The 19,359-nt window shown below is 42.2% G+C and overlaps 1 protein-coding gene across 2 annotated transcripts in view; it reads right to left on the bottom strand.

Moving 5' to 3' along the window:
- NALCN (sodium leak channel, non-selective) overlaps positions 1-19,359 on the bottom strand; it is a gene marked incomplete at both ends in the record, with an annotated part of 249,303 nt that overhangs the window by 98,082 nt on the left and 131,862 nt on the right. For both annotated transcript variants that reach the window (XM_082006124.1, XM_082006125.1), the window contains 3 exons: positions 5,432-5,506; positions 9,367-9,504; positions 18,490-18,681. In XM_082006124.1, coding sequence (XP_081862250.1) covers positions 5,432-5,506; positions 9,367-9,504; positions 18,490-18,681 — 405 coding nt within the window. The remainder of the gene's footprint in view (positions 1-5,431; positions 5,507-9,366; positions 9,505-18,489; positions 18,682-19,359) is intronic.

Here is a 19,359-nt window from a genome sequence, read left to right as displayed (position 1 = left end):
GCCAGTCTCAAAACTACAAAGTTGTGGGACTTTTAAACAAAATTCTATTATGTCTTTTACTTGAGTGTGCTCTACTGTTATTATGGAGACAGGATTCCCACCAGGCTAACAAGATTTCCGGCTGACGTTGTGGCAAGCATTGCAAGTGGTGACCTCTAATCATTGCTTTTTGTTCACCAGTTCCAGAGTGGGCTGCTAACACACAAAGTCCTGCTGCTGCCATTTCATAAGCAAAGGTGTAAATATTTAAAGTGGCTTATGAATCAAAGATGCTGAGTTTCACAAAAAGCCATAGGTTTTCAAACCTTAAGCTCTTCACTTCAGAAAGTTGATTTGTGCTCTTAACTCATGCAGACATTATGAAAATTTTCCTGTAAGATTATCAGTACGATATGACATTGCTTACCATAAATCTGAGCCATTTTCATATCAGATTATTTTACCTCTTGAGACTGGTAAGGAGAAAAATGAATGAAGCTGATTTGGTCTACTCAGTTTGCATACTCAAGACTCCCTGGCCATCCAAAAATCATCTGCATGATCTCTCATTTCATATATGTGAGCTGATTAACTGAAATCCAGTATTTGTATTTCTCTGTGGCAGAAAAAACCTGCGGTTTTAAGTTATTTCAAATTTGCAATACATACTGGTATTTCATGCTGGAACAGTAAAAATAATATCATAGAATCACAGAATCATAGAATCATAGAACTGTAGATTCATAGAGTCATAGAATCATAGAATAGTTTCTAGTCTAAATCTGCCCTCTTTTAGTTTAAAACCATTACCCCTTGTCCTATCACTACAGGCCCTGCTAAAAAGTCTGTCCCCATCTTTCTTAGAAGCCCCCTTTAAGCACTGAAAGGCTGCAATAAGGTCTCCCCGGAGCCTTCTCCTCTCCAGGCTGAACAACCCCAACTCTCTCAGCCTGTGCTCACAGGAGAGGTGTTCCATCCCTCTGAGCATTTTGGTGGCCCTCCTCTGGACCCACTCCAACAGGTCCATGTCTTTCCTGTGCTGAGGGCTTCAGAGGTGGACACAGGACTCCAGGTGGGGTCTCACCAGAGCGCAGGAGAGGGGCAGGATCACCTCCCTTGACCTGCTGGCAACACTGCTTTGGATGCAGCCCAGGACATGGTTGGCCTTCTGGCATTTGCCGGCTCATGTCCAGCTTTTCATCCACCAAGACCCCCAAGTCCTTCTCAGCAGGGCTGCTCTCGACCTGTTCATCCCCCAGCCTGTACTGATACCAGGGCTTGTTCTGACTCAGGTGCAGAACCCTGCACTTGGCCTTGTTGAACCTCATGAGGTGCATACAGGCTCATTCCTTGAGCGTGTCCAGGTCCCTCTGGATGGCATCCTGTCCCTCAGGTGTGTCAACCACAACACTCGGTGTCATTTGCAAACTTGCTGAGGGTACACTCGATCCCACTATGACATTGATGAAGTTATTAAACACTATTGGTCCCAACAGGGACCCCTGAGGGACATCACTTGTCACTGATCTCCATCTGGACATTAAGCCATTGACCACTACCCTCTGGATGTGACCATCCAACCAATTCCTCATCCACCCAACAGTCCACCCATTAAATCCATATCTCTCCGATTTAGAGAGAAGGATGTTGTGGGGGACCGTGTCAAAGGCCTTACAGAAGTCCAGATAGACAACATGCTTAGCTCTTCCCTTACCCACCGATATGGGCACTCCATCACAGAAGGTCACTAGTTTGGTCAGGCAGGACTTGCCCTTGGTGAAGCTGTGCTGGCTCTCTGGAATCACCTCCCTGTCCTCCATATGCCTTAGTACAGATTCCAGGAGGATCTGCTCCATGATCTTCCCAGGCACAGACGTGAGGCTGACATGTCGGTAGTTCCCAGGGTCTTACTTGCTACCTTTTTTTAAAATCCATGCAATGTTTCCCTTTTCCAGTGTCCAGGAACTTCACCTGACTGCCAGGACTTTTCAAATATCACGGAGAGTGGCTTGGCAACTACATCAGCCAAGGACTGATGGGATGCATCTCATCAGGTCCCACAGACTTGTGTATATTCACGTTCCTAAGGTGGTCTCGAACCTAATCTCTTACAATGGGAGGGACTTTGCTCTTCCAGTCCCCGTCTTGCAGGCCATCCACTCAAGAGGTGTGGGAGGAGACACTGCCAGTGACTGAGGAAAAGAACTCATTCAGTACCTCAGCCTGCTCCTCATCTGCTGTTACCAGTCTGCCAGTCTTGCTCATGAAGGGGGTACGTTTTCTTTGACCTTTTTTTCGGCTGACATAGCTGTAGAAGGCCTTCTTGTTCTTCTTTTCATCCCTTGCCAAGTTCATCTCCAGCTTTGCCTTGGCCTTCCTGACCCCATATATACACAACTGGGCAGCGTCCCTATAGCCTTCCCACAATACCTATCCCTGCTTCCACTGCCTGTGCATTTCTTTCTTGCCCTTTAGTCTGACCAGCAGGTCTCCACTCAGCCATGCTGGTCTCTTCCCTTCCTTTCCTGATTCCTTACACCTGGGGATCGAGAGCTCTTGCACTCTCTTGTGCATCCTTGAAGATCTGCCAGCTCTGTTCTGCTCCCTTGCCTTGAGGGCAGTTTCCCAGGGGGTCTTATTGACTAACTTCTTGAAGAGATGGATGTTTGCTTTCCTAAAATTCTGGGCCCTGAATTGTTGCTTGACCAATATTCCTTAGAACTGTTGGGGTGATTGATGTCCCCCAGCAGGATGAGAGCCTGCGAGCACGATGCATCCTGTAGCTGGAGTGAGAAGTCTTCATCAATAGACTCCCCTTAATCAGGAGGCCTGTAGTAGACACCAACCACAAGGTTCCCTTTGTTGCCTCAGTATCTGATTCTTACCCATAAGCTTTTGACCTGCTCGTGGCTCTTCACACTCTCTCCGTTTCTTGATGTAGAGGGCAATGCCTCCGCCCCTCTTTCCTTGCCTGTCCCTTATGAACAGCCTGTAGCCATCAATAGCCACACTCCAGTCGTGGGATTCATCCCACCAAGTTTCAGTAATGGCAACAAGGTTGTAGCTTTCTAGCAGCACAGTGTCTTCCAGCTCCTCCTGTTTGTTGCTGCGTGCGTTTTTGTAGAGGCACTTTCAGCTGGGCTGTTGGCCGCGTGACCTTCTTAGAGGGACACCTCTTAATTCTTTTGAGGTATTTCATTGGCATTTCCCTGTTGGCTCCTATGACCTCAGGAGCCTCTTGCTCACCTCCGTAAGACTTCAACTGTGCTGCAGTGTAGCCAGCACATCTCAGAGCAATAGGCTGAGGGCCCTTGCTAGAACCCCATCCCTTCTAACCTTGGCATGTCATCTCACAGCTTGTCACAGGCAAGCCTGATATTGTCCCCCTCCCACTTCAAGTCTAGTTTAAAGCCTTGTCAATGAACCCCACTAGCTTGCAAGCAAGGACCCTCTTCCTTCCTTGAGAAAGGTGAATCCCTTCTGATGCCAGCAAGCCTGGTGCTGTATAGGCCATCCTATTACCAAAATACCCAAAACTGTGGTGGTGACACCAGCCACAGAGCCATGTATTAATAGACTGGACCCATCCATTTCTTCCATTGTCACTGCCTGCAACTGGATGGAGAGAGGAAAAAATACCCTGTGCTCCAGATTCCCTTACCAACCGTCCCAAGGCCCTGAAGTATCTTTTGATCGCCCTTGGACTATGTGTTGTGGCTTCATCACCACCCACATGGAAGAGCAGTAGTGGGTAATAGTCTAGGCTAGGAAGTTTCCTAGTGATGTTCTTAATCCAGGCCCCAGGGAGGCAGCAGACATCCCTTAGAGAAAGGTCTCTCTGGCATATTGGACCCTCAGTTCCACTCAGAAGGGAGTCACTACAACTATAACCTGTTTTTTCTTCTTCATGGGGGTGGTCGTGATACGAGGGGTACGCCTTTCTGACCTTGGCAACACCTCTAGTGTAGATGGACCATCATCCACATCATCCGTGGACTGTCATTCTACATCTGGAGCCTCATACCTGTCGTACAGAGGCACCTGGGGAGGCAAGGTGGACAAGGAGGGGCTTTGCCTGCCACCCTGAGCATGGGCTCCTTTCCTTTAAGCTACTGCCTTCAGCCTGGCAGGGGGAAGATACAGGATCCCCTATTTTGATTTCTGTATTGAATTGGCTAAAGAAGAATTTAAAGTAACTATACAATATTCTCATTTGTCAGTACCTTTAAGTAACAGAATATTCCGAAGCAATATTAATTTGACACATTCCACATATTCAGTGAATGTACATGAAACATACAATCTCTAAATCCACAAATGAGAAGTTTGTAGAAAATGAATACAATGAATATAAACAAAATAAATTAATAAACACATCACTTTTTAGTTTTAAAACAAAAAGAAATATAATATAGAAGGAAAAATAAAGGAGCAGGTGTTTGGCACATTAGTTTCAATGTAACAGTTCAATGTAAAATAACTAAGTTGCCTGCGTGATTATTTTTCAGTAATAGAAAGAACATAATTCTACAACTGCTGATGCATCTGAAATATGAACAAAACCAGGAAATGATGGGTGAAAGTAGGCTATAACCCAAATATTACAAAAGAGGTTCCAACATATTAGGCTCTCAATTTGCTATTTTATGCATGAAACAGGCAAATGTTGATGTTTTTGCTCCTCTTTGTGCACAGCAAAGCACAGCTATATATTTATTGAATTTTATTTATTTATTTATTTAATATTTATATTTATTAAAGCACAGCTATATATTTATTGAAAAGCTACAGATACCTTCCTCTCTGGTGATTCCTGCACAAGGTCAGACTGGCCAGCATGAACTCTCTAGTTACATTTGTTTTATGTGATTGCCATTTGAGGTTTCAAGCTTAAGAGAATTGTTTCTTGGTAATCTGGGTCCCCAAATCTGATGAATCAAGCAAGCAGGTTCACTTTGCCAACTGTCTTTAGCACCCAACATGTTCAACCTAGTCCCCTGTACCACCTCCTGTCTGTGGACCCTTGCTCTCCCCTACAGTGGTGTTACAGTGTGCTCATGTAGTATCACAGAGAATCACAGAATGGTTTGGGTAGGAAGGGACCTTTAAAGGTCACCTAGTCCACCTGTCCTGCCATGGGCAAGGACATATTTCACTAGTTTATAAGCAAAAAAGATGAACTAGCTGTGATTTAAAAAATATTTTAATTACATGACTATCTAAATTGATTTTCATTAAATATTGAAACCAATTTCTAATCTCTTTTACAATCTCTTAATTTCTACCTCATATTGTGTGATGGTCTACTATCTAACAAAATATTGCTGTTCTCTTCAGCATCTACTGTTTCGTTCATTTTGATGAAGTTGTTTCCCATCTTTTACCATAAAAACACCAGTAAAGTAATGCTTTATTGAAATTACTTCCAAGCACAATAAAAATACGTTCTTACTTGTTTAAGTTTCTTCAGATCTTCATCAAGTTCCAAGTTGTCCAAAATAACAGCAACAAACAAGCTGAGTAGAATCTAGAAAACAATTGCAAATTATTTGTTAAAGCTTGCCTTATTTTTCTTAAGTAGTACTGTGAAATGGCATGGAAAAATGAGGGCCCTATTGCTGTAAATGGGAGTCTTGCCTTTGACATTTGTTGAACTAATATCACCTGCTATTATGTGTCTGCTAGCCATTTTGCAAGTAGTAAATTGTTTTTTACCTTATCATACAACTACTGTAAGAATTTAATTTTTTTTTAATTCTAGGCTTTATGACCAATGCATTTTTAACAATGTACCCATCAAAATGTATTTCACAGGGAAAGAAAGTTAAATTAATCAAAAATAATTAAAAGAAAGAAACACAAAGCAGAATCCTGAAACAACTCGTAAAGCTAATGTGTTTTTCAGTAAGGTATGAATTTTTAGCACAGAGGCCACCTATCCCTAATTTACTTTATGGACCTGCTTAATGCTCAGAGTACCTCTATGCATAACTCCACTTTGAAGGAAAAGTAAGCTGCTTCATTATTTGCGTGCATTGGGAGCCACATGAGGAAGTTCAGGTACCTTCATTTATGGTACATTAAATATTGCCTCTATGAGGAAGAATCCCAGGAGAAAAAAACTGTGTATCAGATTATTATATTTCCCCTGGGGACAGATACTGGCTGGAGGCCAAAGAAGCTGAAAATGTGGCAGATATAGCTGAGGAGGAGAGAACTAGGAGAGCAAGGATGTAGGCAAGGAAGGATACCACGGTTCAGCATACGTCCTCAGAAAATTTACATCTTAAGGCAGTAAATTTGTATATACATAGCTTTACAGCTGTCAGCAACTGCCAAGGTTTTGTCTCTGAGGTTCAAGGCAAATATACTCAAACATACTGAGCTCCTACAGGCAAGCACCAATTTCCTAGAGATATCAGAATGAGTCTAAGCTCTTTTAAAAGAGTTACAGGCCTAAAATATCTCTGCTGTCTTGGATCACTAAGTGACAACCAGAGCAGACATATCTGTCCACCACTGTTGCAAACGAAGTGTAAGTTTACCTGTCATTCAATCACACGGGAAAATGATTCCCCACCTATATGGAAGATGAAATTTAAGTGGCTTAGTACACCAGACGAGGAGTTTGGAACTCATCTATTCCAATGCAGATGTCTGCATCTGAGCTGGGTGTCTGGCCCTTGGTCCAGAGCAGGATTCCCTTCCCCTCCATGAACTATAAAGATACAGAAGACACAGGAAGGGCTCTCACCCATACATTTATAAAATGTCAGTGTTCAGAAGAAGAAATGTTCTTTTAATAGGAAACTGGCTTTAGAAATACGTAGAATTTCCTGCAGCTGTTTGAAAAGACATATTGTATATGCCACATACTAAAACAGTACCTCATACAGTTTTCAATGATCCAACTACTATGAAGAGTGGAAGTTAAGATGGCCTTCAGAATGGCAAAGCAAGACAGAATTCTGAGAAAATACATAAACCCTGGCACAAACTACTTCAATCTCTAATTGCTGATGAACAGTTTTGCTATCATTCTGCCAGGATTTTACAGTACAGTGTTTTTCTTCTTCAGATACTTTACACAGTCTATGATACTCCAGTACCTGCAGCTCAGAGCATACTTGTTAAGGAAGTGCAGTTCCACACTACAAAGAAGTATAGCACTCATTAAATGTATCACCACTTACAGTCTTGCTGCTTCATGCACAGGTATGTATCAAGGCATCAAGACTTTCATTAACTCCCTTTTAACTTTTTTTTTTCAACAAGAATCAAAGATGATGGACCACAAAAGAAAAGTTAAATGCAAACTTGTTATTTGTTTATCTTTCTCCACTGCCATCTCAACTAATAACAGCCCTTGCTTCCAACAGAGATTTTGTTTTTTGAGCTTCAACTTTTCTTTGCCTTCTAATGTGAAACCTATTCATTTCTTTCCAAGGCAAGTCTGCTTTGCCAAATGCCTGCAATTATCATTCCTCAATTCTAATCCTCCCCCCTCTTCTGGCTGGTGAAAGAAATTTCTTCATTTGACTTCACTCCTGTTATTCACTGACGGCTGTTTATTCTTAGAACTCTTCTTTTTGGTTTTAGTAGCAGCCCAACCGTTTTCATGCTCCTTTACCCATTCCACGTTATTTTCTTTCTTGAAGCTTCTTTTACCTCCAGACAACTCTGTCCTACGCAACTTTTCTCTTCCAGGGTCTGAGGAAGATCTTAGAACCGAAACTAACAACTTTGTAAGGGCAGGTAATTCTGCAAAGTTGTCTTAGCAGAGTTTCTTCATCCATGTAAAATTTGCATAGGTGAATGAGAAGAAATGTGTGCACTTAAATGCAGATACACTGTAAAAGGACTGAGGACGATGTGCAGAGAAGTGACTTGGCTCCTGGCAAAATAAGTGCTTTGAGTAAACAAAAGGAGAAGTCCCAGATGACTCTTTCAAAACACGAAACATAAATCAGAATACTAAAACTGCTCCTACAGCTAAGTTACTTCTCAATTAAGGTATGAATTTTTAGCACAGAGGCCACCTGACACTAAAATACTTTATGGACTTGCTTAATGCCCATCTAAGAGATAAAAATGGATTCCAGTTCAGACAATGTGCTTGGAGAAGAATCAGAAAAACAGCACTAAGATTCTGTAACCAGTAACTGCTTTCAAATCTGTAACCAAACCCCACTTCCCTTTTGCTTTCCATCCCCACTTCCAAAGGAGCTTTAAACATCACTTTAGAATAAAAAGTTGCTTTTCCAGACCCCAAGGGCTCTGATCTTTGCAAGCAAATTACATGTCCTATATATTTGCTGACACATACATTTTTTTGGCTTATACTTCAGTTTGGTTAAGCAGCTCTAAAAGGAATCAAACGTCCTTTACTGCCATTTATAAAGTGGTTGAGATTTCAACTCATGTGAAGGAACCTGCTGCATCCATAATTACACGCCGATCATTCAGTCTTTAGAAATCAAACAGGACAGATAACAACATAAAAAAAAGTAGATGGAAACTGATGGACATTGTGTAAATACAGTTAATACCTTATATAAGTAGACAGCTGAGCAAAGAAAACATAATGAAGAAAGTGAAAATATGAGTAAGTGCATCAAAAACTGCAATGAATGCAAAATACAAAATGAGCAAAAGTAGGAGTGAATTAAGGGTGCCTAAAATGGTTATTCCCCTTACTCTGGTATTTTCCCTGTGCTGGTATTCAAAATACAGTATCAAGCCCTTATTGATGGAGGATATTCAAAAAGCTGTTTTCCTTACCATTTTCTCTATACAAAATTGTAATTGTCCCATTTGAAATAATGCTTACAGATATGCATTTAGATATAATCCCCATTGCCATTGACATGCAGGAACTGCTTCATTAATTCTCATCCTGTTATAGCTTGATATACTGTATCATGTATTTCCCATGCATGGATTTTGCATTAGGCAACAGGAAAGCAGTGATTTCTAGTTAAGAGTTTGCATCCTGAGGCTTTACACTTCTCACTTTAATTATTGCTGCAAAGACAATGCCATGGAAGTTGAGGAGACCATTTCTACATGATAAATAAAAGCACTTGCTTCACTCTGCAATCATCAGAAATGTGAGGGTAGAGGACAGTTAACAATTATATTATTAGTCTAGCAGTGTGACTTGGATCTTAGGAAGAACAACACCTCACACCAGAACAAAGGCTTACCACCTTATGCCTCAGGGCTGAAGGGTAAATTCTACCACATCAAAGAACTAATCCTTAAGCCCTCTTTGCTGAAAATGAGCATCACAATTAGTTTTAACTAGCATGAGAAAAAATAATACAAGAGCTATGACAATAATTCAAAACAAAGAAAAGCGCAGCATATTTGGAAGTCCAAACTTACCAGAGTAGCAAACAGATGATATAGTATAAAATAAATAGCAACTACTGGTGCCCACATATGTCCTACAGCATTCAGTGTCTGATCCATGACATCCACCCATCCTTCCTGTGTGAGAATCTGAAACATTGACATGAATGCCTGCAAGACAAAGAATTACAAACATATTAACAATTCACAAATTATATCAATATGGTTTTATAGGCATATTCTTCAAGACGATTCAGCAGAGCAGAACAGCTGCTTTGGTTTGTGTTTTAAATCTTAATAAACAAATGTATTTCAATTGGTAAAGCCAAGTGAAATGCCATTCCAGAACTAAAGGAGAAATAAATAACTTAACCTTTGACAGGACTCTAATCTGCAACTTGTAAGCAAGTCCTAGCTCCATTAGCTCATATGAAGCGCTTTTTGGTTTCCTCCAGGTCTGACAAAATAGGAGAAATATCCTGAGCATCAGAAATCAGTGTTTTGAATGTTATGCCATATAGAAACTTTGTGATTATGCTTATGCTTCAGTGTTACCTCTCTATAAATATACCTATAATAAAGTGTTATAATTAAATGTGACCATACTTTTATGCTACCTTAACAGCAGAAGGATTCTAAGCAACGCACAGAAGAACCAATACAAGGCAAGGTCCCAGTTCGTCCACCTATTTCAGCCAGTCACATTCTTCCCCTGTACATTTTGTAAATAGCATTCTTTGTGGAACTATTCCTGTAACATCTTCAGATCCCTTCAGACCAGTGTTGCATGTCAAAAATATAGGGAATAATGGAAACGTTTCAACCAGCTGCCTTTGGTGATAGGAATATATCAATCCAGATGAGCCCTAGAACCCAGATATATCTTACACCTTTGAAACCGCAACTTGAGCCTACAGCACAGACCAGAATCTAACTCAACATGGAGGACGTGCGAGCGTGACATGTACATCATACACAGTCAGACCATGCTCTGACTCAGCCACAGAAGTTTGACCATGGTATCAAAGTAAGTGTGGATCTTGATAGTCTTAAGCCTCTCAGTGAGGCCAAACTGTTGCACAAGGGGTTTTTTTTGCCTTTGTCTGACATCAAAAGTACTCTCTTTCCAGACAGCAAGGATCAAAGCTGGTATCTTACTGAAATTTAATACATAACAAAAAAGTGTTAGAAACTGAAGACATTAACAATGCAGCTTGAGATAATAGGTTTCCTTGAATTCAAAATGTTGACACGGTGATAAAGATATATTACATCTATGCTCAGTGTGCCTGACACCCCCAGCAATAGCAGATCAACACAATGATGCACTTGCCACAAGGAGAACAGGACTCTTCTTGTCACACCCATGAGAAAACACTACCTGGGCAGCCCTTCACATCAACTTACCCTAAGCCCAAATACACGCTGGAAAAGCCAAAAACATGTAGATATATAAACTTACATGCTTGAAAAACAATAAAATGGGTTCTAATTAATTTTTAAAGCTGCTGGCACAACTAATGGGGGGGAGACTTCAAGTTTATATTACTAACAACTACAGGCAAGCAGTTTGTTTGGGCTCCTTATCAAGTTTGCAGAGTTTTTCAAACTTTTCAATACCTTCTCTAAGCAGTTTCTCCCAATGCAAACAGGACACTTAAGGTTACACCCATACCTTTAAGGGAGTCCGCTCTAGGCTGTGATTTCTACTCTGGAGTGTAGGCCAATTTACTTGTGTTTGGGTTTGCGTGGCAAGGTTTTGGTAGCGGGGGGCTGCAGGGGCGGCTTCTGTGAGAAGCTGCGAGAAGCTTCCCCCATGTCTGACAGAGCCAGTGCCAGCCGGCTGCAAGATGGACCTGCCGCTGGCCAAGGCCGAGCCCATCAGCAATGGTGGCAGCGCCTCTGCGGTAACGTGTTTAAGAAGGGGAAAGAGAAAACTGTGCAACTGCAGCCAGAGAGAGGAGTGAGAACACGTGAGAGCAACAGCCCCGCAGACCCCCAGGTCAGAGCAGCAGGAGGGGCAGGAGGGGCTCCAGGCGCCGGAGCAGAGGTTCCCCGGCAGCCCCTGGGGAAGCCCGTGGCGAGGCCGGCTGTGCCCCTGCAGCCAGGGAGCTCCATGCTGGAGCAGATCTCCACCTGCAGCCCGGGGAGGGCCCCACGCTGGAGCAGGGGGATGCCCGAAGGAGGCCGTGACCCCATGGGAAGCCCATGCTGGAGCAGGCTCCTGGCAGGGCCTGTGGCCCCGTGGGGAGAGGAGCCCAGGCTGGAGCAGGTTTGCTGGCAGGACTTGTGACCCCACGGGGACCCACGCTGGAGCCGTCTGTTCCTGAAGGACGGCACCCTGGGGAGGGGACCCAGGCTGGAGCAGTTCGGGAAGAACTGCAGCCCGTGGGAAGGACTCATGTGGGAGAAGTTCATGGAGGACTGTCTGCCGTGGGAGGGACCCCACGCTGGAGCAGGGGCAGGGTGTGAGGAGTCCTCCCCCTGAGGAGGAAGGAGCAGCAGAGACAGTGTGTGATGAACTGACCACAACCCCCATTCCCCGACCCCTGCGCCACTCAGGGGGAGGAGGGAGAGAAATTGGGAGTGAAGTTGAGCCCAGGAAGAAGGGAGGGATGGGAGGAAGGTGTTTTGAGATTAGGTTCTAGTTCTCATTATCCTGCTCTGATTTGATTGGCAATAAAGTAAACTAATTTCCCCAAGCCGAGTCTCTTTTGCCCGTGACAGCAATGGGTGAGTGATCTCTCCCTGTCCTTATCTCGACCCACGAGCCTTTCGTTACATTCTCTCTCCCCTGCCCAGCTGAGGAGGGCAGTGACAGAGCGGCTTTGGGGGGCACCTGGCCCCCAGCCAGCGTCAACCCACCACACTACTCTAGATCAGACTGTCCATGTGCATGCATATAGCACTTTGGTCCTGCATCTCCTCCTGGCCCTATGTGATGTCCCTGTGGCCACAACACATCACTAATATTTGGTGACAAGGAGCTGTTTCCGTTTATCTGAAGTAATGATCAGGGTGTGGCACGGCTTGCCACACTCGGGTTTCTGTATTGTGTAATCAAGGGTGTGTGTTATATGCTTAAAATTTGAAAGAAGGGCCTGCAAGTGCAGAGCTTGCTGGGGTGGTGTAGGGGGCCCGAGTAAGGCAGAGACAATCGAATCTGGTGCATCTTGTCCCGCAAGGCGCTGCCTTTTGGAGTGCCCAGCTGGAGAGAACTGTTTCCCTGCCCGGCCCAGGAACTGCCTTGGAGAGAGTTAGAGCTGGAAGCAGGAAGAAAGTTAACAGCCAAGCAGCATCGGTATCAGGAGGCCAGTGCTTGAGCTCAGTGTCTGGCCCTCCTTCGTTGACCGCTGGTAAGGACCACGGTGCACTTTTACTGTTAGAGGGCTCTCAAACATTTAGCTGCTTGGGGCTTTGTAAAAATGTTGCCTGCTGGGTCTCACAAAAGAACTCACACCAGAATCCAGCCCAGTTTCTTATTGCTGCTATGTTCTGTGGCACTCTGTGAAGCAGACAGAAGCATAAACACAGTAAGACTAAGACCATGGAGTTTGAGATCTATTTTTACAGATGCTTTTCAGAATTAAATCACACTAATCAAATTTTCAGAGATGATTAATCCTACTAGTCCAAATCACTCATAAGAAGTGAAGCTAAGGTATACATGGAAGAGACCAAGGCATCCAAGTGAGCAATCACAGACATTGGAGGATGAAGTTAAGCATAAGACTTTAATTTCTACAGCAGCAACATCTTGACCAAATGTAATGTCCCAACCTTTCCTTTGAACATGCGGATCCCACAGAGAACAAAGGCTAGCATAAACTAGAAACAGCAGACAGAGAAAACTGCTCACAACTACCTTCCTGTAAATCCTTCATGTCAGCTAAAATCTTTGTTATGTCATGTGTTAGGAGAGTCTAAATATGGGGGCCAGAATTTGCACAGCGCCCTCCACTTGCATGTTCCTGCCAGTAACCTTAGCCTCAACTACCATGCAGTGGACCTGTGGCCAGATCCTCCCTTGGAACTAGTGTCGCCTGACAACCAGACACGCAGACTTCTTACACTGTGCAAAATTACAGTAGTGATTCCTTTCCTTACAAAAAATCACAATGAAGGTCCTGCAAAAAGACTTCAACATAACACCAAGAATTGTTATCACAGAATCATTAAGGCTGGAAAAGATCTTTAAGATGATCAAGTTCAGCCATGAACCCAACACCACCATGACCACTAAATCATGTCCTGAAGTGCCATGAATACACATTTTTTGAACACCTCCAGTGATGGTGACTCCACCACCTCCCTGGGCAGCCTGTGCCAATGTTTGACCACTCTCTCATAAAAGAAATTTTTCCTAAGATCCAGTCTAAACCTCTCCTGGTGCAACTTGAGGCCATTTCCTCTTGTTCTACCACTAGTTACTTGGGAGAAGAGACCAACACCCACCTCGCAACTCCCTTTCAGGTAATTGTAGAGAGCGATGAGGTCTCCCCTCAGCCTCCTCTTCTCCAGGCTAAACAACCCCAGTTCCCTCAGCTGCTCCTCATAAGACTTGTGCTCCAGACCCCTCAGCAGCTTCGCTGCCGTGCTCTGGACACGCTCCAGCAACTCAATGTCCTTTTTGTAATGAGGGGCCCAAAACTGAACACAGGATTCAAGGTGCGGCCTCACCACTGCCGTGGACAATCGCTTCCCTGCTCCTGCTGGCCACACTATTTCTGATACAGGCCAGGACGCTGTTGGCCTTCTTGGCCACTTGGGCACACTGCTGGCTCATGTTCAGCCAGCTGTTGACCACCACCCCCAGGTCCTTTTCCACCGGGCAGCTCTCCAGCCACTCCTCCCCACGCCTGTAGCGCTATGTGGCTCTGCAAAATACCTCAAGTCCCTCCCCATGCAAAACAAGCAGAGAAGGAAAAAATTCAAAACTTTAGCTAGGAAAGGCCTTCTGTAGCTAGAGAAGCATGTGTGAAACAAGCAGGAAATTCAGCCTCCTTTACAGCTTCCAGTGGTGCTTGGGGGTGGAGAAGACAAGCACCCCATCAGTGCCCAGCACTGCTTCCCAGCCTCCCTTTGTGACGGGGAGGTGAAGCTAACCCAGGCAGTCGCTGCTTACCTGCGCGCCCAGCAGGAGGGAGGCAGCGGCGGTCGCACCTGACTGGTGTGACGCTCCTCGCTGAAATAGAAGGTGGGCACTACATGAAGTAATACACCCCACTGCCGGCTTTAAAAACACCTGAGGGACTGGGTAATGGAAGAAATGCAGTATTCTTTCTTCTGAATCATACTGAATTATCATAGTTTATTGCTTTTTAAAAAAAAGTATTTCAGTGAATTCTTCAAGGTATAAAGATACCTCCAATACTATGTTGTGGACACCTCATTAATACAAGCACTAGAGTAATTTGGAAAAGACATTCTTTTAACATCATAAAAGTCTAATCTTCCACCCAAAACAGCTGTCCATAAAGCATATAGTTACATAAAATGGCCTTTGAATGTAATTTAAACATTTTATTATAACATTTAAGTCCAGTATATGATAAAACATTAGTTTTAATAATGGCACTGCAGAATGCGTATGTGCTTCGCACCCAGCAATTTCCTTTACAGCAAGTTATTTTTAGTTGAAAGGTATACTTCCCACTGTTTATTTTAAAATTAATTTGAAATGCAACTAGCTGACAGAATCAACATCTGTGAAGATGAGACTTAGGGATTTATGCAAATGGTGATTTTCTGAATTAATTCGAGTTATAGAAAAGACTGTCAATTTCTTTGCGTATTTATGCCCTATTACTTAATTAGCTGTTTTGATGATGGAAGTCAATCTATCTTTTTATTTATAGTGGAAGATTGGCAAAGGTTCGGTGGAACATACGAGCCAAAGTGCCAGTTTTCATATCTTGTCCAACTACTACAGGGGTGGTGCCACACAAATTACTACTTACAGTTATGATGTGCTTGACTTGTAACTGCTCCTTGTCTGTAAAATATTATGGGCCAAATCCCAATGGCCTTATTCATGGAAGCAGTCCTACAATCAGTGGGATTACTTCTGCAAATTAAGCTAAGAGGATTTAGGCCAGTGCTGTGAAATGCTTGCCATCTGTTCTACCTGTGTAAACTTACCTTTTTCTCATAATATAGCCATAAGCGCTCAATAATACCCTGAGAGAAGAGTAGCTGTCCTGTAAAAATGCGGTAGTGGCACTGAGATTGTAACTCCATCAGAGAATTAAGACTACATTGTTCAACTTTTTTAGTGGATCATGCTTAGGTTGAACTAACATTTCACAGCTTGAGCTTTCTCCAAGCTCAAGGCTAGGAGCGATGTGCTGGTTTTGCTGAAGACAGGGGGATTTTTGCTGCTGAGATCCGTTGGGCCTGGCTTTCATCTTGTGTTGACCCATTTAAAAGAGGAGAATTCCCAGCTCTCTAACTTGAGACACTGAGCAGTCAACACATGGTGTCAAACTCCAAGAGAAACCGGGGCACGGAAGTCAGAGACACTAGCAACGTATTTTGTCTTCCATACAGTGAATTTTAAAATTTCTTAGTGGCCATCTTACAGCGACGCCTCTGAACAGACGCCCCCTCCCCTTCCTTCTCCGGGGGGCCCAGCTGCCCCCTCTCCTCTCGCGGCTCAGTATGTGCAGCCCAAGAAGACATGCGAAAATAGAGGTAGTGGATCAGTTAAAAACAGTACAGCAAACAACTGTATTTTTATACTTAGTATTAGAGAGAAAGTCAGTCCATTTGGGAGGTTGCAACAGCCAAAAGAAGGGTGAAATTTGTAGCCATGGGAACACTGAGCTTGTGCCTATTGACTGTTGTCAGGAAATCATGTGAAAACATGCAATTTAGAGGCATTAGCAAAAGGCGGAGGTCTACTTGTTCCAAAATCCATACTGTGCCTGCTTATAAAGCACTTACAGTTTCAAAATTATTTTAGGTTTTGTCTGTTTCAGTGTAGAAGGCACTGTAAGGTACAAACTCAAAATTTAGCCTCTACTGTCACCATTTTTGTTAGTGTGTCCTCTTCTGTATTTATATCAGAAGCAGCAGCAGGCCTGGCCATTTTAGGTTCGCTCTTTATTGTAGCAAATTTTGCTGATGCAGACTTCACACTATCTACGTTATATAGTAATGCCAGTATTTCTTCAGTCATTTTGAAAATGATACATTCCAGGCAAACCCCAAACCGCGTACTGTATAATTGTCTCGTTGTAGACTGATGCACTGGTCTTTATTCAAAGCAAACACCAGCGGGAATCCCCCAGCCTTTTGTAGGAAGACACACTCCTCTGGAGGGACACCATCACTCACACCATCAAACATAATTTTTGCGTACAAAATCTTCACTGATTCTATTACCCTATCAAGAGATGTTTCATTAGAAAACTACAAAAAGAAACTGCATACTGTAAAGTATACTTCTGAACCATTCATAATGAGGATAATATGTATACAAATAAATAATAACTAAAAAATAAGGAGGCTTATTTTAAGGAGGACTTGAAGCCTAAAATAAATTAACGATAAATAAAAAATAAGGAGGGACTCTTGCTTCTGTCTATCACATAAAAATTATTAAAAATATTTCAATTCAGTATTGCTGGAACACTCCTGGTAACAGGTCTTCCGTTTTTCCAAAACTTAAGTCAGAAAATAGGAAACAAGTTTGGCTATTTTCTCTTTGTGAAAAACTGTATAATTTACTGTAGTAAATATTTTCTCACTCTTCAAACATGTATTTTAGTATATACATATATCTATATGATAGTTCTTATTGAGGCCTAAATGGCCTCAGATTGAAATGTCCAAAATAATTTAAAACTTTACTAACATCTTGATATATTTTGGCAATGTTTTCTTGTGGGATGATCTTTCTCAGATACTTATACCAATTCATCTAGTTAAAATGTGCAGGTGGCTGTTGTAAATCTGTCTTATTTTAATTATACTACAATAAATCTTTCAGGAATGTCATTGCCATTTTGCATAAATAATAAAAATAATACTAAAACCAAATTCCATGATGATTTCAAACTTGCAATTGGAAGCTTTTTTCAGAAGTTATACATGGGAGTTGGGCATACAATAAGGTGGTACTATCACTCAATTTAGACAGAGGCTTGATTTCAGTAGAAAAGCTTTATTCTTTTTGCTTTGTTCAGCATTTAAGAAATGAATTATACTTAATTCTTAATGATCCTACTGGCTGCTTTTCTAAGCACGTTTTCTGAAATAGAAAGCATGATGTTAAATTATTCCCTGTGGGTAGGTATTTTTTGCCTTACATTTGATGGCCAGCTTCCCATATATCAAGTCCAGGTTGACAATTACAAATTGTTGCCTAGCCATTTTATCTGCTAAATGCATGACCCTTGAGGCTGCCTTATTCATTGTTATTTAATTGTTCCAACCAATGCACTTTCACTAAAATAGATACATTGGATAACCAAGCTGGAATGACAGAAACAAATAAATTGTGACTGGAACCAATCCATGTACACTCAGTCTAATCGGCTATTAAAGAAATGCCAGTATTTTCATTCAGAACAGTGTACTTCAATAAATACATTAGCTCCAATTTCCACTGATTTTCAATGTTCTGTTCTGAATTAACGCAATGCCCATAAATATGAATTTGTTATACCCAAAAGGCAAACACTTATTTTGTCACTGCAGACAGGTTTCATAACCCTGTGTAAAACAAGCATTCCTGTATAAATCAAGAACAACCACTTTCATAATAGGAAGATGTAAATCATGTGTAGACATGTTTAATATAAATTTTGTGGCTAATATTCACAGTTGTGCATGAACCTTCTTTCTGTAACATGCTAGAGTACTGTTAAGCCATATGCTGTCGTGTCATCAGGGTGTGTACATGAAAGTTCTCTATTCCCTCAACAGCAGAAGTAGAACACCTAACCCAAAGAAAGACAAACTTTAGTACTGAAGGACTACAGGAAGACTGTTACACCCAGAAAATACAATTCTTTTATCTACATATACGGACATACACTGCTCCATGGTTCTTAGAAGGAAAGGAAGACTGCTAATGTAATGACAAATATGATAAATCAATGATAAGAAAATGATAACAAGCAACGAGTAATCAATGCTTTTTATACTTGCCCGTGGAAAGGTTGTAAATCTATCCAGTTCTTCTACAAAGCAAAACATCTGCAAACTGATTGCTGACATTACGATTAAAAGGCTGGCAGTAAATACCACCAAACTCCCAAGTTTTTTTCCTGGTCCAAATATCTTATACACAAAATCCTCCAAAGCAGGAGAAATCTTTATAAGCCGAACTACTCTAAGAACCTGCAAAGGAAGAGAAAATACAACTGTATTAATTATTTGATTATCACATTAATCAACATCTTTTCACAGGATCGGAGACTTCAAGGCCAAAAACGGACTTGAAGTCTTGCAGCCCAGTAAATATCAGGTTGCCACTGTTTGTAACAGACCAAAAGTGGTGTTAGGTTAAGAACGCAAGCCCTGGAACCTGTCAGGTTTTGTCTGTACTTATCTTGACTTTCCTGGAGCTTGGTTATAGCTAGCAACAGCAGTTATGCAATGACCAGGTACCTGTTAACCTACTTTGCCTTTTGCTTAGCTTTTCACAATTGCGTGGTGCAATGCTTATTGTTACATATCTCCTTTTTTCTAACATATGGTAATAACAAGCTGTAATTTTGCATAGAATGAATTATCTATGACCCTTTCATAAAATGCAGCATCGAGGCGTACAGGCGTGGGATGACAGCAGAAGTCTTGAGTGTGGCACAGGAGGATACTCAAGGCCCCCAAGACTATAAATCAACTCACCAGTCACAAAGAGTCATCACAGAAATGCAATTGGGTAATGTTGTTTTTGGGGTAACAAAGGGAACAAAGACATAGGGAAAACATACCACAGATAGTAAATCTGAATGTAATGTGGAATTACAGACCAATGAAGGCTTACAGTGTGTTACCAAACATAAGAACAGCTTC

The sequence above is a fragment of the Phaethon aethereus genome, assembly GCF_964289735.1.
Source record: "Phaethon aethereus genome assembly, chromosome: 1".
Classification (NCBI taxonomy): Eukaryota; Metazoa; Chordata; class Aves; order Phaethontiformes; family Phaethontidae; genus Phaethon; species Phaethon aethereus.
The sequence above is the reverse complement of the archived record's forward strand: the minus strand, read 5'-3'. Positions and strand labels throughout refer to the sequence as shown.